Here is a 25,589-nt window from a genome sequence, read left to right as displayed (position 1 = left end):
AGTGGTTAATTGGAGATTAGAGTCTCACAGAATTTCCTGCTCAGGTTGGCTTTGGACTGTGATCCTTAGAGCTCAGCCTCCTGAGTAGTATGAGCTACTGACTCCTGGCTAAGAACTGATTTTTAAATAAAGACCAGAATAAAATAACTTCAGTGAACTTTCTGAAATTGCTTCATTTGAGAACTCATGAAATTTCAAGATCAATTCAAGATTTATCATTACAGTCACTAAGATAAACGTAGTAGCAGTTTGTCAGTTGTATAACTCCTTAGGAAATAGTGAAAATTTGCTATTTTCACAATTAACCTATAGGGCTTGGATGCAACTCAGTGATAGAGTACTTGCCAAGAATGTGTGAGACCCTGTGGTTTAGAAAACCACCCACATACCATGAAATGTCAGGGTGTATCTAATCTCACTGTGGTAGCTGATGCAGGGGGCTCATGACAAGGAGTCTTGGTCCTTTTTGTATTTTGCTTCCTTCCAATTTAAAAAAAATGGGCTGGGAATATGGCCTAGTGGCAAGAGTGTTTGCCTTTTATACATGAAGCCCTGGGTTCGATTCCCCAGCACCACATATATAGAAAACGGCCAGAAGTGGTGCTATGGCTCAAGTGGCAGAGTGCTGGCCTTGAGCAAAAAAAGAAGCCAGGGACAGTGCTCAGGCCCTGAGTTCAAGGCCCAGAACTGGCAAAAAAAAAAAAAAAACCACAACAACTATTAAAGCTAGAAACTGCTGGATGCCAGTGACTGATGCCTGTAATCCACTCAGGAGGCTGAGATCTGAGATTAATGGTTCAAAGTGAGCCTGGGAAGGAAACTCCATGAGACTCCAATGTACCACTAGAAAACCAGGAGTGGTGCTGTAGCTGAAAGTGTTAGAGTGCTAGCCTTGAGCACAAAAGCTCAGTGACATCAAGCCCTATGATTGACAAAGAAAGAAGAAGAAAGAGAAGGAGGAGGAGGAGGAGGAAGAGGAAGCAAGAAGAGGAGGAGGAGGAAAGAAAGAAAGGAGAAACTGGCAGTCCTCAAAGAATCAAATGCCCCCTTAACAAATGGGCTAAAGAGAGACTTCTCTGAAGAGGAAATGAGAATGGCCAAGAGATACATGAAGAAGTGCTCTACATCACTGGCCATAAAAGAAATGCAAATCAAAACAACATTGAGATTCCGTCTCACCCCAGTAAGAATGGCCATTATCAAGAAAACTAATAATAACAGATGCTGGCGGGGATGTGGCCAAAAGGGAACTCTACTACATTGTTGATGGGAATGTAAACTTGTTCAACCACTCTGGAAAGCAGTATAGAGGTTCCTCAAAAGGCTAAACATAGAGCTCCCCTATGACCCAGCAGCCCCACTTTTGGGTATCTGCCCAAAAGGTTACAAGCAAGACCACAATAAAGCCACCAGCACAACAATGTTCATTGCAGCACAATTTGTCATTGCTAAAATATGGAACCAACCCAGATGCCCCTCAGTAGATGAATGAATCAAGAAAATGTGGTACAGATACACAATGGAATTCTATGCCTCTATCAGAAAGAATGATATTGCCCACTTGTAAGGAAATGGAAGGACTTGAAAAAAAATCATACAAAGTGAAGTGAGCCAGACCCAAATAAACATGGACTCTATGCATAGTTTCCTTCATCCGGAATAATTAGTACACGTCTAGGATAATCCTAGCTGAAGATCACAATAGCTCAATAGCTATGTACATATGAACACATAAGATGATGCTAAAAGAAATTAACTCCAAACTATGGAAACTAGTGCTTTATCATTGTTGTTGTTATTTTCAACATACCATGTGAAATTATGCCTTTTTCTTTTGTCTTTCTTCCCCATGGTTTTACCCCTGATGTCACTCTAACCCTAGGTCTTGTATATACATTTATTGGAACTAGGGAAAGGAAGGGAAACATCAAAATCGAGAGGCAAAGTATAAAAGATAAACCAATGCAACCAATGCAAGCAATGCAACCAATGCAAGCAATACTTACAAAACTATATGGGGTAAACCAACTGTACAACTCGTGGGGAGGGGAGAAGGTGGGAGAAAAATGAGGGAGGAGGTAACAAGGTGGATAAGAAATGTACTCACTGCTTTACCTATGAAAGTGTAACCCCTCTGTATATCACCTTGACAATAAAGAAAATTTTAAAAAGCAGGAGGAGGAAGAAGAGGAAAAAGAAGGAGGAGGGGGAAGTGGAGGAGGAGGAGGAGGAGGAGAAAAAAGGAAGGAAGGAAGGAAAATCTGCAAACTGGAAGTCCACATCTGTAATTCTTATTCAGGAGGCTGAGATCTGAAGATCAAAGTCAGACTAGGCAGAAGAGTCCTTGGAGACTCCATCTTCATTTAACCAGAAAAATGCCAGACTAGAAGTATGGCTTAATTGATATAATGCTAACTATGAACAAATAAGTTGAGTGGGAGCGCCTGATTTCAAACTCTGATACCAACAAAAACAAACAAATAAAAAATCTATTCTGTGTATGTGGTTTAAAAAGTTTTTATCCAATAGACTTTTTAACACATATGTCAGGCACCTGTGTAATCTCAGCACTTAGGATGCTGAGGTAGGAAGGTCACAATGGTAAGTTCCAAAAAAACCCCCACAAAACCCAACAACAAAACCCCAACAACACTTGAAATTATAAATACACACATGTTTTTGTTCCAAGTTTGTTCAATGTGATATGGACATTTTTTAAGTAATTGTATTTGGGCTAACTTTCCCCTTCATGAAAATATCAAAGAATGGATGCTTCTTGCTTCATTTCTCCTTAAAAGTAGTAATTTTTAATGACTTCTTTAATAGAAATATGAGTCTTTTAAGAACTTTTGTTGGACTGTCTTTGACTTTGTGAATAGTATGAGGAATTAAAACAAGTAAATTTTAAGCCAGTTGCCCCATGGCTCACACTGGTAATCCTAGCTACTCAAAGGCCAAGGTCTGGAGCATCATGGTTCAAGGCCAGCTCAGGCAGAAAAGTTCTCAAGACTCCATCTCCAAAATATCCAGCAAAAAGTGGGGCTGGGGTGTGGGCCAAGTGGTAGAGCACTAGATCAGCAAGCACTAGGCCCTGAAATCAAACTCAAAGAGTGCCAAAAAAAACAAACATTTATTTTAATAAACTCTGTCTCCTACTTCACCAATATAATTGAGTCCTTAGTATTTTCTTAATCCAATTCCCAATTTTATACATAGGAACTGAGGCCTAGAGAAATGAAGCAATTAAAAAAGAAATCCCAGCTAGTTAATAGCATCTTGGAGACTGCTTTGTAGTTTCATTTGTAAGTACTGACCTCTCATAAAAGACAAAGCTAAACGCTTTATGACAAGCACACATTGATTTACAAAAAAAAAGGGGGGGGGGAGGAGAGACCCCCATCTCCAAAATAACCAGAAGGAAGAAAGAAGAGAATTGGAAGGAAAAGGGAGCCGAGCAGTCTCTCTTCTCCAGGAAATCTCACGCATGACAGATCGTCCTGCTGCTTCATGAAAAAAAGGAGGCCCGAGCTGCCCGTTTTCTAGGCCGGAGGAGGGAACTGACCAGATTTAGGCAGAGCTGGTCCTCCAATGCCGGGGCAGGCGGGGCTGCAGCCCTGCGTGGGAGAGCTGGTCTGGAAGGGTCATCGCCAGCATCCTGCTGTCCCCGTCGCACACAGCTCCCCAGAGGGGCCGGGGAAGCAGGTGTCCGTGCACACCCCCTCCCTCTGCGGTGCGAGGCGCCGTGCTTAGGCGTGGATCCCTGGGGCGACCTCACCTCCATCCACACGGCTCGCGTCCCCGAGACCCTGTGGGGCGAGCGCCGCGATGCCTCGCGCTTTCCCCAGGGCAATCCGGGCCACGTCTTATCTTTACGCTGCTCATCACGGCCCTCCTCCTCCTCCCACCCCTGCCTCGCGTGGGCCCCCATTTCTCCATTTTCTAGAAGTGCAGATCTCCAGCGCCAGGACTCCAGCCCGGCTTCCCTCGCCCATCCCTAGCTTCCCGAGGCTCCGAGCTGTGCGCTCACCTCAGCCAGGGGGCAGCCGCCGAGGCCGCCTCTTCCTCCTCGGCCGCCACTGCCCAGCTCCTGGCGGGCTGCCGACGTCGTCCTTCCCGGCTGGGGGGCGGCTGCGGGGACGGCGGGGCGCGCGCTGCGTCCCCGAACCAGGGGGGCGCGCGGGGAGCGCGGCGGGGCTCGCGGCAGCGGCAGCCGCAGGGGCCTCGGGGGCCTCTGTCGGTCCTCCGCATGGTGTGCTGGCCTGGCCACTGCCAGCCCGGCGCCCGGGGCTCTACCTGTTCCCTGGACTGTCCGGGCTCGTCCTCTTGGCCGGGATGCGCAGCTGCCTCCCGTTGCTAGGGTCCCGTTGCTAGGGTTCCGTAGGAGATGCTCTGAGATGGTCCTCCTCCCGGGCTGCCAACTGCTCCTCCCAGATTGCTCGGGTCCCCCTCCTACAAACACCACTGCCCTTCACCGTTGCCATCCTCTCTTCTCTCGCCAGCCAGGACCTCAGCCTGGAGCTCTTTCTGCTTCAGCTGCCACTCCAATGTCACCTTGCTCCATTTCTTTCTCCTTTTCCTTTTTTTTTTTTTTTTTTGTGCCGATATTGGGGCTTGAACGCGGAGATTTCTGCTCTTCCCTGGCTTTTTCTGTTCAAAGCTGACATTCTACTACTTGAGCCATACCTTCACTTCCAGATTTTTGCTGGCTTATTGGGGCTAAAGATCTCATGAAGTTTACAGCACAAGCTGGCGGTGTCTGCAATCCTCAGATCTCAGCCTCCTGAGTAGCCAGAGTTACAGGTGTAGGCCACCAACACCTGGCTAAAAATATCTTGAAGCATTCTAGAGGCTCATTAGGTCTTGCTCTACCAACGTCAGCATTTTAACTTTAACTTTTCTCAACAGCTATTTATAGATGATATTGAACAAATTTTTGCAACAATAGAACCCAAATCACAATTTCAGTCATTTTAGACAAGATCTTACCTTAAAAGTAGTGTCATGCTGAGCATGGTAGTGCACACCTGTAATCCCAGCACTCCAGAGGCTGAGGTGGGAGGAACTAGACTGGGCTACAGCAATCAAGAAATGGGTTTTCAGGGCTGGGAATATGGCCTAGTGGCAAAGTGCTCCCCTCATATACATGAAGCCCTGGGTTCAATTCCTCAGCACCACATATATAAAGGTTGGAAGTGGCGCTGTGGCTCAAGTGGCAGAGTGCTAACCTTAAGCAAAAAGAAGCCAGGGACAGTGCTCAGGCCCTGAGTTCAAGTCCAAGGACTGGTAAAGAAACAAAACAACAACAAAAAAGAAGTCGGTTTTTTTCTACTTTGCCCTCTTCCAACTCTTCCATTTGAGTAATGAGAGTCAAGTTACACAAGGACACACACACACACACACACACACACACACTCCTGATTTCATTAAATTGGCACTGCAAGGAGCTTTAGTGTGGGATGACAATTCAAAATAACTCGTTTTTTAACCCGGTGTCGACGGTGTCCTCTGCCTGCCTTCCAGGATGCTCATGGGCTTTGGCCAGCACCGGCACCTGAAGGCTTGTCCAACATGGGGGATGAAAGGGGGCATTCTGGGTTCCCTAGAGGTACTGCACAGGCATTTCTTGAGGCGGAGCTTTTGCAAATGGCTGGCATGAAATGTGACCAATCACAAAGGAGTCTGACTGGGAGGAGCGGGGAGAGCGGAATCTAACCTGGCGCTGTCCCTGTAGAGGGCGGGGCTTAAGTAGCGCTGTGGGATAATCTGTAATCAAGTGATTCCATTTTTAGGATAGTCTGAATTTACCATGTAGGATGTTGATCTACATGTGGTTTAGTTTGCTTACCGAGAGCCAGGAGTTGCCATTTTCTTTTTTCTAAAAATTTTAAATTATTTTTACATAGTTACACAAAGAGGTTTCAGTTCAACAAATCAGCCACTGGCTTCAACCAGAGCTCAGGTCTAAGTGTCAGTGCTGGCGCCGGATAGGGACACAGGATGCTGGGACTGTTATTTTTCAATCTTTATTACTACTTCAGTGTCTAGCATATAATTAGGTATTTGAGGGTTGTTTGAATGGACACACGTGTCTATTACCTCCTCTGATCCTACTTGTAAAAACAAAATCTCTACATGCATCTTGACTGCTGTAATCAGGTCTGACCTGTGTTTAACAGCCCATTGTAAGTTGATTTTTATATATGCCTTATACTCCGTTTCTTTGATAAAGTTCCAAGAGTTTTCTGGCAGTTGTTGCTATGGTTTAATTTTCTTTCATTCCTAAAAGTGTTATAAGCTCTAAGGGTTTGTGCCCGGTCTGGGGGCTTGAACTCAGGGCCTCACATTCCGTTTCATTTTTTTCTCTCTCAAAGCTGGCACTCTCCCACTTGAGGTAGGCTTCCAGCAGTTTGGTGGTTAATTGGAGATGAGTATCTTGGTCTTTCCTGCCCAGGCCCAGATTAGCTTCAAACACTGATGCTCAGATCTCAGCCTCCTCAGTAGCAAGGATTACAGGGCTGAATCACCAGTTTCCAGTTTGAACCTTGAAGTTTTTAAATTTTACTCATACCACAAGGATCTTGTCAGCTTTTAGGCAGATGAAGGATACACAAAAGACCTTATAGATTCTAATATTCTGAAATAATGGTTGTTGATACTTGTTTGTTTTTGATCATTGTGAAACATATAGTGATACCAACATTGACTATTAGCTCATACTCCTGAATTGCTCAGGATCAAAGGGCAATTGACCTGACCCAATCAGGAGCAAAAATGACTCAGATGCTAGAGTTCCTAAAGTCTGAGTTAGGGTCAGATAGAGACAAGTCTAGCCTTTTCTTGATTCCTGAGGAAACTAAGTTTTAAAGTCCTCTCCCTGGAACAACAATTTTACTGTCTAAAGGGTACCAAAACCAGCCTGGCACGAGTGGCTCATGCCTGTAATCGTAGCTACTCCAAAAGGCTGAGATGTGAGGATATTGGTGTGAAGCCAGACTGAGCAGGAAAGTCTTAGAAACTCTTATCTCAAATCAACCACCAGGAAACAAAAGCCAGAGCTGTGGCTCAAGTGGCAGAGTGGTAGCCTCAAACAAAGAGCTAAGGGACAGCACCAAGGCCCTACATAAATAAACAGCTTTACTGATTTCTTACTAGATACTGTTCGGCAATCTTAGGATACAGCATAAGCAACGAAACAAAAAGACTAAAATCCTGTGACTGTGCACATAATACATATAATTTTCTACAAACTAAAAACATTCAGTATAAAAGTATGTAGCCTGAATTTAAGTTGTTTCACAAACCTTTCATCTAGGAACCCACTCCCACCCCTCCTTTCCAGCCTTCTCCCTTCTCCAATCTTAAAGGTATCAAAGAACTAGTACAGTACAAGAAATGTACCCAATGCCTAACGTATGAAACTGTAACGTCTCTGTACAGCAGTTTGATAATAAAAATTTGAAAAAAAAAAAAAAAAGAAAATGGTTTGGCTGCCCCGCCCATAAGGGCGTGGCCAGGGCAGTGGGCGGGGCCCTGGAACCCAGCGCCCAGGGGAGAGCCGCGGAACTAAGGGCCGGGTGGTTGCGGTTCCCGGAGGGCAGCGGGTGCCGGCGGGCCGGTAGTGGGACGCTCGGCGAGCAACTTCCGGCCACCTCAGCGGGAAGTGGAGACCGGGGCTGGTGTGTGGCGCGGAGGTGGGGCTGAGGCTCTGGTGGCGGCCGAGGACGCGAAGACGACACCGCGGCCGCTGGGCGTCTGCTGAGACCCCGTAGCCCGTGAAGATGGTGCTGCTGACCATGATCGCCCGGGTGGCGGACGGGCTCCCGCTGGCCGCCTCCATGCAGGAGGACGAGCAGGTGAGCGCCGCCCGAGCCGCGCCGGCCCCGCGGGCCTCAGCTCCGGGGTCCTGCCCGGACGTGGCGGGGCCCGCGCCACTCCCCGATGCCCCCTGCCATGTGGGATCTGCGCCACGTCCCCCAGTACCCTTATGTGAGGGTCCGCGCCACGTCCTCCAAGTATCCCTATCATGTGGGAGGACTCTTGCCACCCCCTGAGTACCCTTATTGTGGGGGCCCACACCACGCCCCTAGGACTCCTGTCATGTGGGGGACCCGTGCCACATCCCCCAAGTAAACCAATCGTGAGGTATCCTCGCCACACTCCCCCCAAGTACCCCTGTCCTTTATGGTGAGAAACTACCTGGGGGAGGAAATCCGCCCTGGAGGTGAAGGTGGATTTCAGTGTCTCTAGACTACACCCTGGGGAAAGGACCTTTTTTTTTTTTTTTTTTTTAGCTAATTGTTATCACCCAGCATTTCCTGACATTTTAAAGGGACTTTCCTAAAATTTAGAACTTCTAGGTTTGTTTGTTTTTTCTTCTTCCTGTTAAATCGGGGAGGGTGGAGGGAGTGAATCAGCCCCCAAGTTCTTCACCTCATTTTTCTGTTGCACCCGAACCTTGACCTACCTTGCTGACATCTTTTGAAAACGGATGAGGTAATGTGGCTACTTACTTGTAATCAGTTGTCAAAGTTCAGTACACTATCTTCTACCAGGTGATCTCCAGTCCCCACCTCCTTCATTGTGGGCAACCAAATCGCTACAGTTCCTTGTGCCTTCTTCTTGGTCCTCCCGTAATTAGAATTAGTTCCTATCTAGGTGGACTATCTGCCCAGGCATCTTTGTGTTCTCCACAGCTCTTCCAACCACAGCTTTATGCCAATAAATACTGAGAAAAGTGTGTTGAATTGGTTAAAACATCATGGGCAACCCCACATGTCTATAATGTAGAAAGCTGCTTTGTGCTTTAGAGTCATGGAAAATTGTCCAGTATGAGACAAGTTTCTATAACAAGCTGGAGAGGTCCCAGAAAAGGAAGGGTAAGAATGGAATTTGTGGACCTTTTCTTCCCCCTTAAATAGTTGTACAGAAAAGTTTGAATTCAACAAGTCTGATTATGAGGACATGCATCTTGATCAATGAACTTCACCCTTTCCTTTGTTCTTTTCACCTTTCCCAATCCCATCCATACCCTCAGGATTACGTACTTCCATTTTTTACGTATGTACATTGAATATAATGACTGTATTTGACTACCCTTCCTCTCTCCATTGTTCTGTTTTCGTCCCCTTCCACCTGCCTCCCCCCAGCAGTATGTAAAATTTTAAGATGTGATTAGTTTTATTTGACTTTATTTTATAGCCTACACCATTCTATTTTTAAAAAGATGAGCTTTAGGGAAACAAAAACATTTTGCACATTTCTATCTTGGATATCTACTTGATGGTATTTGTGGGAGAAAAATCCTACTGAGTACATCCAGGGTGATAGGCATGTTATTAGAGCAGGGGATTAGAGGACACAATGTCTACCTTCTTGGAGCTTCAGTAGAGTGGAAAAATCAGATGACTAATGATTGTGGTGTAATAGCAGAGGAAGACTGTAGTGGTTGGACACAAAGATACTTAAGTTCATTTGGGGAAATCCAGAAAGATTTCCCAGAAACAATATCTAAGCTGGTAGTAGGTGCTACTAGTAAAGGGACTTCTCTAGAAGTTTGACAGAAAATACTTGCTTTCGCTTTTAGGAGAGTAGTGATAACAGATGACAAAGTCATAGGTTATGGTAAGTGAAATATATTCATTCCAGTAAACCAAGACTGTTCATTGAAATACACTGTGAAAAATAAGACACTGTGAATTTTCTTTGTAATTTTTTTTCCAGTCGTGGGGCTTGAACTTGGGGCCTGGGCACTGTCCCCAAACTCTTTTTTTGCTCAAGGCTAGTGCTCTACCACTTGAGCCATAGCACCCCTTTCAGCTTTTAAGTGTGAAAGTTTTGGGTTTTTTTTTTTTTTTCCAATTTGCTGAGAATTTTCTTGCTGGGCAATGTGGTAGCTCATGAGTGTAATCTTTCAGAGTAGTATGAAAACTGAGATCCATCTCAATACAAAGCCAGCCTGGGCAGGAAAGTCTGTAACAGAGTCTTATCTCCAATTAACCACTAAAAAGCTGAGAAGTAGAGTTGTGTTTCAAGTGGTAGAGCACCAGCCTTGGGAAAAAAAGTTAAGGGTCAACACCTAGGCCCTGAGTCCAAGCTCCAGTACCAGCACAAAAAAAGAAGAGAGAATTTTCTTGACCCACTGCTGAAGAAGTGTAAATTGTTCAGGTGAGCCCAAGAACCATGGTTTGAACAAGGGAGACAGCATGGGGAAATTTTCCAGAAGGACATAAAGTTTGAGAAATATTTTTCCTATGTGGGATGGCAGTAGGGTAGAGGGGGCAGAATCTGGTCATTTTTCCAACTGTACCATTGAATTTTAACAAAGGATACAAAGTAAATCTTACAGGGATACAAAGGAAATCTTAATATTACTAGACCTCCTGTTCTCTACCTTGATACTTTATTGAAAAATTAGTTAATTGATTTTTTTATTATTATTTATTTAAATTTGGTATTGATTTGGTGTTGGTCTACCAAAATTAGATGCTTTGATTCATTGACAAGGAAAGAAACTATATGAAAATTATGATTATATTCATTACATTTTCCTTTAGGAATTTTGATTTTGAATAATAGTCTTTCCTAAATATGTGTGTGTGTATGTGTGACCGTGTGTGGGCACACACATGCACACTAGTATTGGGGCTTGAACTCAGGGCATAGGCTCTGTCCTTTAGCTTTTCTCTCAAGGTTGGTGCTCTACCACTTGAGGCACAGCTCCACTTCCGGCTTTTTGGTGATTAATTGAAGATGAACCTCATGGACTTTTTTTCCTGCCAAGACTGGTCTTGAACTTGGATCCTCAGTTCCCAGCATTCTGAGTAGCTAGTATTTACAAGCATGAGCCACCCTGGAGTCTGGCCCCTAAACTTTGAATATCTGCAGAAAAAAACCCACCATGAATCTTAGACTTATTTCTGCCATTGTAATTGCCACATTTACAGAGTGCCTACTATATAGCATTTATTTTATATATATGTGTGTATATAAGCCTGTAAATGTAGTATTTCAATCATTCCTTATATCAGCCATACTAGGAAACATAATGGAGTTTTTCATGGATTCTATAATATGAACACTTATTCATTCATTCTTGTTTTTGCATATTTACTTGCATATTTTCATATTTTTTGTTATTACATATTTACACCTGGGATGTTACATGCAACTTGGTATGTGAACATTAAGAAAGGCAAGATGGAAGTAGAAAAAGGCAAATGAAGGCTGGGGGCATGGCTTAAATGGTAGAGCACCAGCCTAGCAAATGCCAAGTCCTGAGTTCAAACCTTACTATCTAAAGAAAAGAAAAAGTCCACTCACTTTCTCAGTGAGTAATTTAACTCACTGAATCTTCAGTCACCTTATGGGGTGATTAGAATTTTATTTACCAACTTACCCTTGAGAGGTCAAACTTGCCTAAGGACTCAGTCAGGCTGACAAGGGAAGTTAGGATTTGTAGTCCGAATGTATGGTTCTGGAGCCCCTGCTCCAAAGTTACTTCAGTACTTCCTTAATTAAAACTAGAGCCAGGCAACGGTGGCTCGTGCCTGCAATCCTAACTACTGAAGAGGGTGAGATCTGAGGATTGCAGTTCGAAGATGCTCTAGGCAGGTAAAGTCCATAAGACTCTTCAATTAACCACCAAAATGCTGGAAATCTGGGTGTGGATCAAATGGTAGAGTGCTAACCTTGAGCAAAAGAAAATTAGGGACAGCACCCAGGCCCTGGTTCAAACCCCAGGGCTGCCACTACCACCACCCCCCAAAAAAAGTTGTAGTGGTAGACTCACTGTCTAGGTGATGTCTTGCTATTTAATATTAACTGTAATTCATCAGAAATGCTCATGGAGGGCTGGGGTGTAGTTCAGTGGCAAAGTTCTTGCCTAACAGGTGCAACACTCTGGGTTCAATACCCAGTACCATAAAAGAAAGGTGTGTATGTGTGGCTCAAGGAATTGTAACTCTGATCTAGATCCCACAAAATTGTTTCACAGATAAACATTAGTTTGCTTTTACCATCAGTTGCAAAGGATTCTGTCAGCTAATCTGCCTAAACACTTGTTGCCTGATTCCACTTTCTACTTTGCTGAGGACACATCAGAAAACTTTGCATTCTGTATAGTGATATCTGTTAGAACCCAATAAAATGGTTAAGAATAACTGGATAAGTTTTAAAACCTGAGGTTGACTAATAGTATATTTAAGATTTGTCTGTGTTGCAAGAGGAACGAAGTTGGACTCACCCACACAACCATAATACTTACTCTTGTCATCACCCAGGACTGTGGAACAACTAAGTTTTATCAAATACCATCTTTTGCTAAGAATGTTTAGCTAAGCTCTTGCCATGCACAAATCCGTGCTAAACTCAGCAGATCAAAGGCCGGCAAGCCCAAGAACCAACCGTTTTCTTCTATGAGTGATTACAGTAATTAACCTTAAATGATTAGGAGAGGGAGGCAGTTTTTTGTTTTGTTTTTTGCCAGTCCTGGGGCTTGAACTCAGGCCTGAGCACTGTCCCTGGCTTCTTTTTGCTCAAGGCTAGCACTCTACCACTTGAGCCACAGAGCCACTTCCAGCCTTTTCTGTATATGTGGTGCTGAGGAATCAAACCCAGGGCTTCACGTATACAAGGCGAGCACTTTACCACTAGGCCATATTCCCAGTCTCAGGAAGGCAGTTTTTTAACTGTACTCCAGACTGTTTGCTTTGGGTGGGGTGGGGGTGGGGGGGTCCTTGCTATCTACTTGATTAGATCTAACACCGCTGCACAGCTGGGGCAAAGTTAAAGAGAAGAGAATACAGTAATGCTGGCTGAAAAGCACCGGTGCCTCAGGCCTATAATCCTAGCAACTCAGGAGGCTGAGAGCTAAGGATCACAATTGAAAGCCAGCCAGGCAGGAAAGTCTGAGACTCTTATCTCCAATTAACAAAAAGCTAGAGGTGGAACTGTGGCTCAAGTGGTAGAACATCAACTTTGAGCAAAAAAAGTTAAGGGTCTATGCCCAGGCTCTGAGTTCAAGCCCCAGTGCCCCCCCCCCCACACACACACACAGCATCTATAAATTGCTCAGGAAAATATCTATATGATTTAAATGTTATCTTCATTTTTGTTTGCATATATATATATATATATGCATGCGCATTACTTAAGGCTCCTAGCCAGAGAACCAAATTGATTTATACAGTGAAGAATATTTGATTTATCAGTCTTTGTCTCCAGCCTGCTTATTTTTGCCTAGTTGCAGACATAGTGTTCCTGTAGCTTTTAGTCATGGTGTACATAGTTAGTTTTGCTCAAATGCTCCGTAATTTAATACTGTGGGAAATTCTGCTTGAGATCCTACTGTAAACATGATATTCATTGTGTGTGTGTGTGTGTGTGTGTGTGTGTGTATACGTGTATACATGTACGCACATGTGTGCCTGCGCCAGTACTGGGCCTGAACTCGGGGCTTGGGTGCTGTCCCTTGGCCTTTTTGCTCAAGGCTAGCAGTCTACTACTTGAGTTACAGCTCCACTTCTGGCTTTTTGGTACTTAATTGGAGATAAGAATCCGATGGCCTTTTGTGCCTGAGCGGGCTTTGAACCTCAATCCTCGGGACTCAGTCTTTTGGGTAGCTAGAATTACAGATGTGAAATACACTGGCACCCAGCTTTCATTGTTCTTTTGCTTCAGGATTTCCTCCAGAGCACAACACATCCTGTGCAGTTCTGCGCCAGATGCTATGCCAGTAAATTGGGTTGGAAAGAGGGCACTGACCTACTAGTGGAAAGAACAGACTGTATTAAGTATAGTTGAATTAAATGCTGTCACCTATTAGTGAATAAGTTATGCGATCCTTTTGAGAACTAGGACTTGGGGCTTTTTGTTCTAACTTGTAAATGAAGGATTGTATCTGTATCCTGTCCTCCTAATGTCATGAAAGTGAGGGTGTATTCCTGGTTCATGGATGGGGCTTCTGCCTGGAAGGAGAGACAAATTAGCTCTGACTAATTGATACAGCTTTTGGGTTTGGGGTGGCAAGTTGTTAAGTGAACATATCTTCTTTCAGTCTGGCCGGGACCTCCAGCAGTATCAGAGTCAAGCTAAGCAACTCTTCCGGAAGTTGAATGAGCAGTCCCCAACCAGGTGTACCTTGGAAGCAGGCGCCATGACTTTTCAGTGAGTATATTCCTGATTTCTTCATTGTCATTTAAGTATGACATATGGTAGTTGAACACTAACTTGTCAAATACTAATTTGTTTGAGGGCCATTCTTGGGGCTTGAACCTGGATACTGTCCCTTTGCTCTTTTGCTCAAAGCTGGCACTCTACCACTTGAACCACAGCACCACTTCCAGCTTTTTCATGATTAGTTGGAGATAAGAGTCTCTCAGGCTTATCTGCCTGAGCCAGCTTAGAACCACAATCTCAGATCTCAGCCTCCTGAGAGCTAGAATTATAGACAGACATGAGCCACTGGTGCCCAGCTAGTTTTTCTCTTTTTTTTAAAGTAAAGGTAACAACAAAAATACAGTGTCTTCATGAAAGCAACTTTTCTTGTTCCTTATTGTACAAAACTAAAATCTTGGTTTAGTTGAACATGCTTGCAGTAATTTAACCTGTTAACCTGTGTCTCACAATAGATAATGTGCATCATATGGTAGTAGATAGCTTCTTGCTTTAGGAATATCTTGGAGCCAGACACATGTATAGATGAGTATTCTTCCTCAGATATTTTTTAACAATATAATGTTGAGTACTTCTCCTAAGTATTGTCCAAACATCAGTTTTTCCAGTTATAACAAAGAGTTTTGTGAGGATTTAAAGGGAATCCATGTTTCTTACTTAGCATCTTGTTTGCACATAAAGAATAATAAGTGAATATTATCATTTAGGGAAAAACTATAAAAGAATTCAAAAGCCTCCAAGTAACTATATCACTAGTGACTTTTTTTGTTTTATTTTGTTTTCTTGCATTGTTTTTTATTGCTAAAGATGGAATCCAGAGGCCTTCGTACCTGCTAGACAAGCACTCTACCACTAAGGCACATTCTAACTAACAATCCTTCTCCTTCAAACTGCCTAATGGTAGAATTACAGAAATGTACCACCATACCTGGCAACTTTTCTTTTCCTCCCAGTGCTTACACATGCTAGGCAAGTGCTGTACCACTGAGCTAGGTGTCCAGCCCCCTCAAACAGTAGATATGGTCAGGGCATATGTCTAAAGAGGGATGAAGGGATCTTAGCATTCCAAGGAACCAGGATTACAGGCATGAGCTACTGGCATGCCTAGCCTACATCAGTATTCTAAATATATATATATATATATATATATATATATATATATATATATATGGAGAGAGAGAGAGAGCCACTAAAAATTTTTTTAAAGAAAATACTAAAGAAGGTAAGTGTGATACATTATGTGCATGTATGCCAATATCACAACAAAACCCCATTGTACAATTAGTATAAGCTAAAAATAAATAGTATGAAAGTATCCTTTTTTTTTCTTTTTTGCCAGTCCTGGGCCTTGAACTTGGGGCCTGAGCACTTTTCCTGGCTTCCTTTTTGCTCAAGGCTAGCACTCTGCCACTTGAGCCACAGTGCCACTTCTGGCCATTTTCTATATATATGGTGCTGAGGAATCGAACCCAGGGCTTCATGTATATATACGAGGCAAGCACTCTTGCCACTAGGCCATATTACCAGTCTCATATCCTGACTTTCTTCTAAGAATATTAGAGCTCATGGTCCCAGAAGTGAGTTCTGTAGTTGAATGTTTCCAGATGATTATAGAGTTTTTCCAGCATCACTGGATTTAAGGTGGCTGTTTTCTGTACCCAGTAAATATCATGTCATTTAGCTTTCAACTTTTAGGTATCTGTAGAAACTTCCGGTTTGTTTTACTTTGTGGCTGGACAGGGTTTAATTTGTGCATAGTAATTTTTTATACAGAATCAAAGGAGTCCCCACCACTCTGGCTTTCCAGAAAATGTCTTAGGCACTGATACATGCTGGTTAAAGAATTACATCATGAATAAACAATTATAATACATATACCTACTCCTTTGGGGATATACTTCTAATTATTGGGAAAATGTTTGCTTTCTGATCGCAAGGACCATGGTTTGAAATGTCTTATTTAGCCAGCCTCAAAGGATTTAGGCCAGACATTTTCAAAAGTTTATGTGTACAAAGTCTGCTTTGACCCAAAGCACCGTTGCTTTCAAACCACTCTGTCTTGTTTTTTTGTCACTCAGCTACATCATTGAACAGGGTGTGTGTTACTTGGTTTTGTGTGAAGCTGCCTTCCCTAAGAAGTTGGCTTTTGCTTACCTGGAAGATTTGCATTCAGAATTTGATGAACAGCATGGAAAGAAGGTGCCCACAGTGTCTAGACCTTATTCCTTTATTGAGTTTGGTAAGTTTTGACCCTTCACTTCTCTTTCTCTCCCTCCCCTCCCCCTCCTCTCTCTCCCTCTCTGTTTTTCGGTGCCCATACTGGGGCTTGAGCTCAGGGCCTACCTGGTCAAGGCAGCTGCTCGACCACTTGAAGCACATCTTCATTGCTAGCATTTTACTAACTAGTTGGAGATAAGAGTTCCACCTATTTTTCTGCCTGGGCTGACTCCAAACTTCATTCCTCATATCTCAGCCTCCTGAGTAGCTAGGATTACAGCCACAAGCACCAGCAGAATTTTTTTTTTTTTTTGCTAAGAAACATCAACTCCTTTATTAGATTAACTAAAGCAAGATAAAGGCTAGGCATTGTGGACACTTACATTTTATATTTATATCATTTGATCTATTCTCCTGAAGAAACTAGTTTTCAATAATCATTCTTACAGCTTTGTGAGATGCGGGCAGAAGATGGATAAAGCTGCAGTTTTATATTGATACTTTGGGAAACTCCTTATTACATGTTCACATTACCTAAAGCTTAAGAATGGGATAACTGGCAAATGTAGTTTAGTTTTAACTAATCTGTATAACAGTATTTCTCAGCTTTTTAATGGTCATTAACTCTTTTGCCAGCTAGGCTACACAGATAGTAGCCAACATCTTCTTAGAGACTATATAGAATTTAGTAGTGAAATCCTGAAGGTCTTCTAAATACATTTTGAAAGTTTCTGCCTTCAGGAAAGAATTACAAGAATGGCCCTTAATTTCTATAATGAGTGTGTGTGTGCGCGTGCGCGTGTGCGCACATGCACGTGGACACTCATACTGGGGCTTGAACTCAGGGCCTGGCCTCTATCCTTGAGTTTTTTGCTCAAGATTAGTGCTCTACCACTTGAGCCACTTACAGCCCTACTTACAGCTTTTTGGTGGTGAACTGGAGCTAAGAGTCTCATGGACTTTGCTGCCCAGGCTGGCTTTAAACTGTGATCCTCAGATCTCAGCCACCTGAGTAGCTAGGATTGCAGGCACAAGCCATTGGCACCCAGCTTCTGTAATGATTCTGACAACAAATACTTCTGATTCTGAGGTATCCAGAGGACATCACTCCTGAAAAGCCATCTGATTACTTTTTACATTTTTAAATGAAAAAAAATCAAAGCACATATTGTGATACACCATTGGTTAGATGATTTTGGACACCAATGTTAGAACCAGATAATAACTCAGAACTCTGATAGCCAGGAAAGATGCTAATCATCTCTCTCTCATTCTAGATACCTTCATTCAGAAAACCAAGAAGCTCTACATTGACAGCCGTGCTCGGAGAAACCTGGGCTCCATCAACACTGAGTTGCAAGATGTGCAGAGGATCATGGTGGCCAACATTGAAGAAGTGCTGCAGCGGGGAGAAGCACTCTCAGGTACTTGAAAGCAAGGTGTCTTGTCTTACCAAGGGTACCTCTCCTGCCATAGGCCTGAGGAGCTTCAGTCCCTTTCAGTGCTGTCATGTTCTCCCTGGAGAATGTAACAAGACTGCTAAGGATTAGGTCTCACAGGTAGATTACATTACAGAGCTTCCAACACACTAGGTGTTTTCCCCAGCATGACTTACTTTGTTGAGTTAGAACAGAGTAAAGTCTCGTGATGCCCTAAGCAATTAGTGTCTAAGAACTTGAAGTTAAGTGAATTGCATAAACATTTGCACAGGTTAAGGATTGCTTTGGTTTCTCGAGTAGCTCCTTCAAGAGACTCTATTGCTGCCATATTAGCTCCTAGAAAATGTCATTTTGATCAAGGCTCTTCTGGGAAATTTCTAGACCCGAGATTATAAAATAAGGCCCGGTCTTGGTTGGGCATGGTGGTACCTGTATATAATCTCATCTACTTAAGAGATGAGATCAGGATTTTGGGGTTTTAGGCCAACCCCAAGCAAAAAGCACAAGACCCTACCAAAACAACAAAAACATTAAGTATGAAAAGAATAAGGGCATGGTTCAAGTGCAAGAGCACCTCCCAATCAAGCATGAGATCCTGAGTTCAAACTTGAGTACTATCAAAAATAGAGATTAGAGACAGGCGCCAGTGTCTCATGCCTGTAATCCTAGCTACTTAGAAACTGAAATCTGAGGATTGTGGTTTGAAGCCAACTCAAGCAGGAAAGTCCATTTAACTACCAAGCCAGAGATAGAGCTGTGCCTTAAGTATTAGAGTGCCAACTTTAAGCAGAAAAGGCTAAGGGACAGAGACCAGGTCTGGAGTTCAAGCCCCAGTATGGACAGACAGACAAGACACACACACACACACACACACACATACACACACACACACACACTTAAGATCTATCACACACACACACACTTAAGATCTATCCTGCTCTTAAATGCTGATTGAACGAGACATATATTTCTAACTCTTTAAGTTTCCTGATAATGGAACTTGAATTAAGGGCCTTATGGTCTCATTTGGCTTTAAAGTGCTATATCACTTGAGCCAGAGCTTCATTTTCAGCATTTTTCTAGTTAATCAGAGGAAAGAGCCTCATGGACTTCTCTGCCTGGGTTAGCTTTAAACTGTGATCCTCAGATCTCAGCCTCCTGAGCTAGGACTACACACATGAGCCACCTGTACCAGCTCTGATTTGAAGTAGCTTTGTCTAGTTGGGGTGAGGCGCAAAGGAACAGTCTGAGTGAATGGCTACATAGACAGTGTGCAGGGATGGACCTCTATTGAGCACTTACGTGCTCTGCTGGACTGGCACCATTAAAGCAGCTTTGCAGGTACAGAAGTAGAACCTGGAGAAGTTACATACTAAAAATCACACTGCTGACTTCTAGCAGAGTCCAGCGGTCTCTGGAGTCTTCGTTCAGCGTATGGTCATCTTACCAGTCATGTGACAGCAAGAATTCTGGTACTGTAGAGGAAGGAGAAAATGCGAAGTGAATGAGGAAGGTTTTCTGAAATTTAGCTAGGTCAGGAAGAAGTATACAATGTAGGGAAAAAAGTATCTAAAGGTCATATTTTCAGGAGAACCCACTTTAAAAGATGTTTTCTCAAGGGCCTCATATGGTGGTGTACACCTGTAACCTTAGCTATTTAAGAAACTGAGATAGGAGGACTGAGTTGAGGCCAGCCCCAGGCAAGAAGTTTCCAGGACTCAGTTTCAAAAAACAAGCTGGGCCAGGCGCCAGTGGCTCATGTCTGTAATCCTAGCTACTCAGGATGCTGAGATCTGAGGATCATAGAAGCCAGTCCAGATAGGAAAGTCCGTGAAACTTATTTCCAATAAACTACTCAAAAAAGCCAGAAGTAGGGGCTGGGAATATGGCCTAGTGGTAAAGTGCTCGCCTCATATACATGAAGCCCTGGTTTTGATTCCTCAGCACCACATAAACAGAAAAAACTGGAAGTGGCATTATGGCTCAAGTGGTAGAATGCTAGCCTTGAGCAAAAAGAAGCCAGAGACAATGCTCAGGCCCTGAGTTCAAGCTCCAGGACTGGCAAAAAACAAAACAAAGCAAAAAAAAAAAAAAAGAGCCAGAAGTAGCTCTTTGGCCCAAGTGGTAGAACACTCTCCTTGAGCAAAAAGAAGCTCAGGGATAGTGCCCAGGCCCAGCAAGGAGGGGAGGGGGAGAAGCTGGACAGGACCTATGGTCACAACTACTTGAGAGGTAGAAGTAGGAAAGTCCCAGACCCAAGTGGGCCTTGGGCAAAAGTGCAAGACCCTATTTGAAAAAAAACTAAAAACAAAAAGTGCTGAGTTCAAAACACTCCCCTCCAAAGATGGGTACTTCCTCTTTAAGTTTCTTTATAACAATCTTTTAGACCTTTTCTTTTTAATTTCTAGTTTTATACGTAGTCTACTTTGCATTGAAGACCCAAGAGTAATTACTGAAATTACATTTTTTTCTTTTTTTAACTGCCTAATAGAGCTTTCTTTTGAGTTATAGGTCTTTTCTTCTTTTTTTTTTTTCATTCCAAAATGTCACTAAAGGGGCTGGGAATATGGCCTAGTGGTAGAGTGCTTGCCTCGCATACATGAAGCCCTGGGTTCGATTCCTCAGCACCACATAAACAGAAAAAGCTCGAAGTGGCACTGTGGATCAAGTGGTAGAGTGCTGGCCTTGAGCAAAAAGAAGCCAGGGACAGTGCTTGGGCCCTGAATTCAAGCCCCAGGACTAGCCAAAAAAACAAAACAACAAAATGTCACTAAAAAACTGAATTATACAGAGACAGAATAGCACATTGGATGGTCCTTTATAATGTAGATAGGTACTAATGACTTCTTCTCAGCAGTAGTTTTATCTTCATGACATCTGTTTCAAGATGTTCTTATATGGGGGAATTGTCTATTACTTATATCAGGCCAGGTGTGTTGGTGCTCACCTGTAATTTGAACACTTGTGTGATGAAGGCAGGAGGATTGCAAGTTTGAGGATAGCTTGAACTAAATAATTTTGAGACCCTGTCACAAAAAGCAAGACTGAGATCTTGGGATCAAGATTTGAAGCCAGCCTGGACAGGAAAATCCGTGATATTCTTATCCCTAATTAAGCACCAAAAAGTAGGAAGTGGAAATGCGGCTCGAAGTGGTAGAGCACAAGCCTTGAGTGAAAATGCCCAGGCCCTCTGGTCAAGCCTCAGTATCCACGAGCACACACACATCGATACTATAAATAATAAAGTGGGGGCTGGGGATATAGCCTAGTGGCAAGAGTGCCTGCCTCGGATACACGAGGCCCTAGGTTCGATTCCCCAGCACCACATATACAGAAAAACGGCCAGAAGCGGCGCTGTGGCTCAAGTGGCAGAGTGCTAGCCTTGAGCGGGAAGAAGCCAGGGACAGTGCTCAGGCCCTGAGTCCAAGGCCCAGGACTGGCCAAAAAAAAAAAATAAAAAAAAAAATAAAAAAAAAAATAAATAAATAATAAAGTGAAACTTGCTTATTTGATATGACCTAACAATTGTTCCTTCACTCAGCTATTTTCTGCAGATTCTGGTCATTCAGCAATCATTTACGGAGCCCTGTGTATCTGCCAAGCCCGGTTCTGGATGCTCTGGGTAGAATAGTAAACAGTTAAAAATCTGTGTGTCCAGCAGAGTGTGGGTTCCTGTCGAATCACCAGAAAGACTCCCTGAGCATTTCTGGGGTTATTGCTCATACTATATTACTATTTTGACAAGGAGTTTTACTTTAGTTTGCGATCAGTTGCTAATTTAAATGTGGCTTGTATTATTCAGTAACACTGCGTTTCTCAATCAAAACCAGTCTATTACGCAACTTAAGATATTCCAAAGGCATTGTCTTAAGGCAGGATAAACAGATTGAGATTACAAAATAAGGGGAAAGTTGAGATGTCATATTTATTTATGTCACACTGCAAGTTTGTTTTCATTATTAAAATATGCCCTATATTTTAATCTGACCTAGCTTGTGTCTGGCTGTTTCTCTTGCCTGCTCAGCACTTAATTGTTTTAAGAAGATGCTATATTACAAATGTAATGGGAAGGGCACAATCTTTGCAGAAAATGATAAAATTTAAAATTTACTAAGCTTTGGTGTTTACATTTTAGAACCTATTGCTATAGTTTAGTCACAATGTTACTTTCCTTTGTAAGTTAAAACATAATTTCTTTCTTTTTTGTTTTGTGTCATTTGTAGGGCTTGAACTCAGGGACTGGGTGCTGCCTCTGAGTTTGTATGCTCAAGATTAGAGTTTACTGCTTGAGCCACATCTCTATTCTAAGCTTTTTGGTGGTTAACTGGATATAAGAATCTTAGGGACTTTTCTGCCTGGGCTGGCTTTGAATTGCAATCCTCAGTTCTCAGCCTCCTGAGTACCCAGCTGAAATATAATCTCTGATGACTTTAACATTATAGTAGTCTTTACTATATAGAGAATCTTAGAAATGGTAACAATCACTGTTGAAGTTTATCTACTTCTTAAATGGGTTATAGTTTTTCAAAGTATGCTATAAAATGACTTAGATCACCTAAAGATTATTAAAAAAAAATGGTACTAGCTATTAGAAAAATATCAGGCAGGTGCCAGTGGCTCACACCTGTAATCCTAGCTACTTAGGAGGCTGAGATCTGAGGGTAACAGTTCAAAGTCACCCAAAGCAGGAGAGTCCATAGACTCTTTTTTTTTTTTTTTTTTTTTGCCAGTCCTGGGCTTTGGACTCAGGGCCTGAGCACTGTCCCTGGCTTCCTTTTTGCTCAAGGCTAGCACTCTGCCACTTGAGCCACAGCGCTACTTCTGGCCGTTTTCTGTATATGTGGTGCTGGGGAATCGAACCCAGGGCCTCATGTATATGAGGCAAGCTCTCTTGCCACTAGGCCATATCCCCAGCCCCTTTGATTTTTTTTTTTTTCCATAGACTCTTACCTCCAGTTAACTACCAGAAAGCCAGAAGTGAGCTGTGGATCAAGTGGTAGATCACCAGCCTTGAATGAAAAATCTAAGGGAAAGTATGCCTAAGCCCTGAGTTCAAGTCCCAGTATTGGCTTTTTCTTTTCTTTTTTGCCAGTGCTGGGGCTTGGACTCAGGGCCTGAGCACTGTCCCTGGCTTCTTTTTGCTCAAGAGTAGCACTCTAACACTTGAGCCACAGTGTCCCTTCTGCCTTTTTCTATATATGTGGTACTGAGGAATCGAACCCAGGGCTTCATGTATACGAGACAAGCACTCTACCACTAGGCCATATTCCCAGTCCTTTGCTTTTTCAAGTCAGAAATTAAGAAAAGTTAAATGACTTGACCAATATCACATTGTTGGTACAGTTGACATCTGAGCCAAAGAATGTGAGAACAAAGCCTGGGCTCCTAATACAGCCTTAAAAATGGAATTAATTTTTAAATCTACTTGAGTATTACTAATCAATGTATGCAGCTTTACCCTTTAAAAAATGATAATTTAAGCCAGGCACCAGTGGCTCACTCCTATATAATCCTAATTATTCAGGAGGCTGAGATCTGAGAATCATGGCTCAAAGCCAGCCCAGGCAAAAAAGTCCCCTTAAGACTCTTATCTCCAGGGGCTGGGAATATGGCCTAGTGGCAAGAGTGCTTGCCTCCTACACATGAAGCTCTCGGTTCGATTCCCCAGCACCACATATATGGAAAACGGCCAGAAGGGGTGCTGTGGCTCAGGTGGCAGAGTGTTAGCCTTGAGCGGGAAGAAGCCAGGGAAGATGCTCAAGCCCTGAGTCCAAGGCCCAGGACTGGCCAAAAAAAGACTCTTATCTCCAATGAGTTACTCAAAAAAAACAGAAGCTTTGGCTCAAAGTGGTAGAGTGCGAGCCTTGAGCGAAAATTCTCAGGAACACTGTCCAGGTCCTGAGTTCAAGACCCACGACCAACCCCCCCAAAAAAGTGATAATTTAAGTATCAAAGTAGGTTGTTACCTTGCTGATCATTTTGGTTATTCTTATGCCTTCATAGTTCTAGTAAAATACTTCCAAGGAACTAATTATTTTTTTTTTCTTTTTCCTCTCTGACAGCATTGGATTCCAAGGCAAACAATTTGTCCAGCCTTTCCAAAAAGTACCGGCAGGACGCAAAGTACTTGAACATGCGTTCCACTTACGCCAAACTTGCAGCTGTGGCTGTGTTTTTCATCATGTTAATAGTGTATGTGCGGTTCTGGTGGTTGTGAAATAGTGAATCCCATTACTGGTAAGGGAGAACCTAGAACCCGGCACGCACATGTATGTTTCAGGAAGCTGAGCTCACAGGGATGTGAATTAGGTTCCAAGTGGAGCTTCTTCCTCTCAAAGACCTTGCAAAAAAAGGCATGTCTTGACAATGAAAGATTCCTCCTCGTTTCATGAAGCTTAACCCTCGCGGAAGTCTCTATTTGGGACAGAGGCTTTCTCTGGGTGCTAAGCCATATATATTAGGGAACAGTAGACTGTTTTATCTTATTTCTTCCCCCTTCCAGTACATTTTAAGACACATTACTGAGTGGGGCATTCTCATTCTTGAATAGAGCCATCAATGAGATTGAAAGGTAGCCAACCTGTGCTAGCAAATTCTGCAGTTCCTTCAAAGAAGGGAGCCCTGTGTGAAGTTTTTCGACTTGAGTCCACATTCCTTTTGTCAGTGACATTTGTGATTTTCAGTGATCTGGGGTTTTGATGGCCTTTGAGATGAGACTCCCAGGACATGAAGATTCATTGCTGTGCTGCACAGATTCTGTCAGCCCCTGGGAAAGTTATCCTTTGTTGTTTTCCTTTATATATATTTTTTGCTTATTGCACAATTGCTTTAGGGTTAAATAAATTATATTAAGCTACCTTGAAATTATATAGTACTCCTTGACTAAGAAGCTAAACTTTTTTCTCTCATTTATTCTTTAAACAAGACATAAGTTAGTTTGAGACATTACTGATCTTATTTTGCAGTGTTTGGCTTCTATTAATAGAAGAGTGGATATAACACCATAGCCAGAGGCCCTCTGGCTTAAGGAGAAGACGGGTCTAGCTCAGAACTCCAGCTGTGTCCTGCTACCCACAACCAGTTTTCCCACTCTTTGTTTTCCTCTTGCCACAGTTTGCTGACATTTCAGATATTCCCCTGGGCCTGATGCTTTCATGTCCCGTTAAATGTCTTCTCAGGATATTCTCTCAGTCCAAAGTAAAAAATTTGTAGCTGGATAGTTAGTTTAGAACCTTGGCAGATCAACCATTCACACTACTAACTGCATTTATCTGAGGAAATCTCTGCACACCGCTCATTCTTGTTGTGGTTTATGTCAGTTCTTCAGGAATAGTCCACAGATGAGGCGCTCCTTCACAGTGGCTTCTATTGCCTCATAAAAGTACATAGGAGATTTTCCTTCTTTGCTCAGGGATAACGGGGTTTCCAATCTTTTATTTTCTGAAGTGGGTTTTTTTTTTAAATGGGGCAAATAGACCTTTTGGATATCACAAAGGTCTAAAGTATAACCTATAACTCTGGCACGTGCTGCAAATGTTTCTCTAATTGTACAAAAAAAATTAACCTAACATCTTCTGAAAGAACTTTAGTAAGCAATTTTATAACACTTAAGGGATCGTGAGAGCTACTGTCCTGATTCCTAATGAAGAAAATCTCTCTGATTTCCTTACAGCAAAGCAAATAAATGCTTATTCCTGATAATTTAAAGAACTAGAATACATCTTTTTTCATTTTATTAGGAACGTAAACCTTCTAGTTAAG

General features: G+C 42.8%; 1 protein-coding gene and 1 long non-coding RNA gene across 2 annotated transcripts; one reads left to right on the top strand and one right to left on the bottom strand.

The window, feature by feature from the left end:
* Window positions 1–817: 817 nt before the first annotated feature.
* On the bottom strand, window positions 818–18,699 carry LOC125355491. The gene is made up of 4 exons (XR_007211665.1): window positions 18,567–18,699; window positions 14,221–14,225; window positions 1,872–1,878; window positions 818–830 (listed from the first exon to the last, which is right to left on the bottom strand). It is a non-coding gene; the product is annotated as an uncharacterized LOC125355491 (long non-coding RNA).
* Window positions 7,640–25,529, top strand: Sec22b (SEC22 homolog B, vesicle trafficking protein). The gene is made up of 5 exons (XM_048351889.1): window positions 7,640–7,853; window positions 14,054–14,163; window positions 16,251–16,411; window positions 17,667–17,813; window positions 23,891–25,529. The coding sequence occupies exons 1-5, from the start codon at window positions 7,779–7,781 to the stop codon at window positions 24,043–24,045; spliced, it is 648 nt and encodes a 215-aa protein (XP_048207846.1). The 5' UTR covers window positions 7,640–7,778; the 3' UTR covers window positions 24,046–25,529.
* The last annotated feature ends 60 nt before the right edge of the window (window positions 25,530–25,589 follow it).

The sequence above is a fragment of the Perognathus longimembris genome, chromosome 7 (genome assembly GCF_023159225.1).
Source record: "Perognathus longimembris pacificus isolate PPM17 chromosome 7, ASM2315922v1, whole genome shotgun sequence".
Classification (NCBI taxonomy): domain Eukaryota; kingdom Metazoa; phylum Chordata; class Mammalia; order Rodentia; family Heteromyidae; genus Perognathus; species Perognathus longimembris.
Note: the sequence above shows the minus strand (reverse complement) of the source record. Positions and strands in the feature narration are given on the sequence as shown.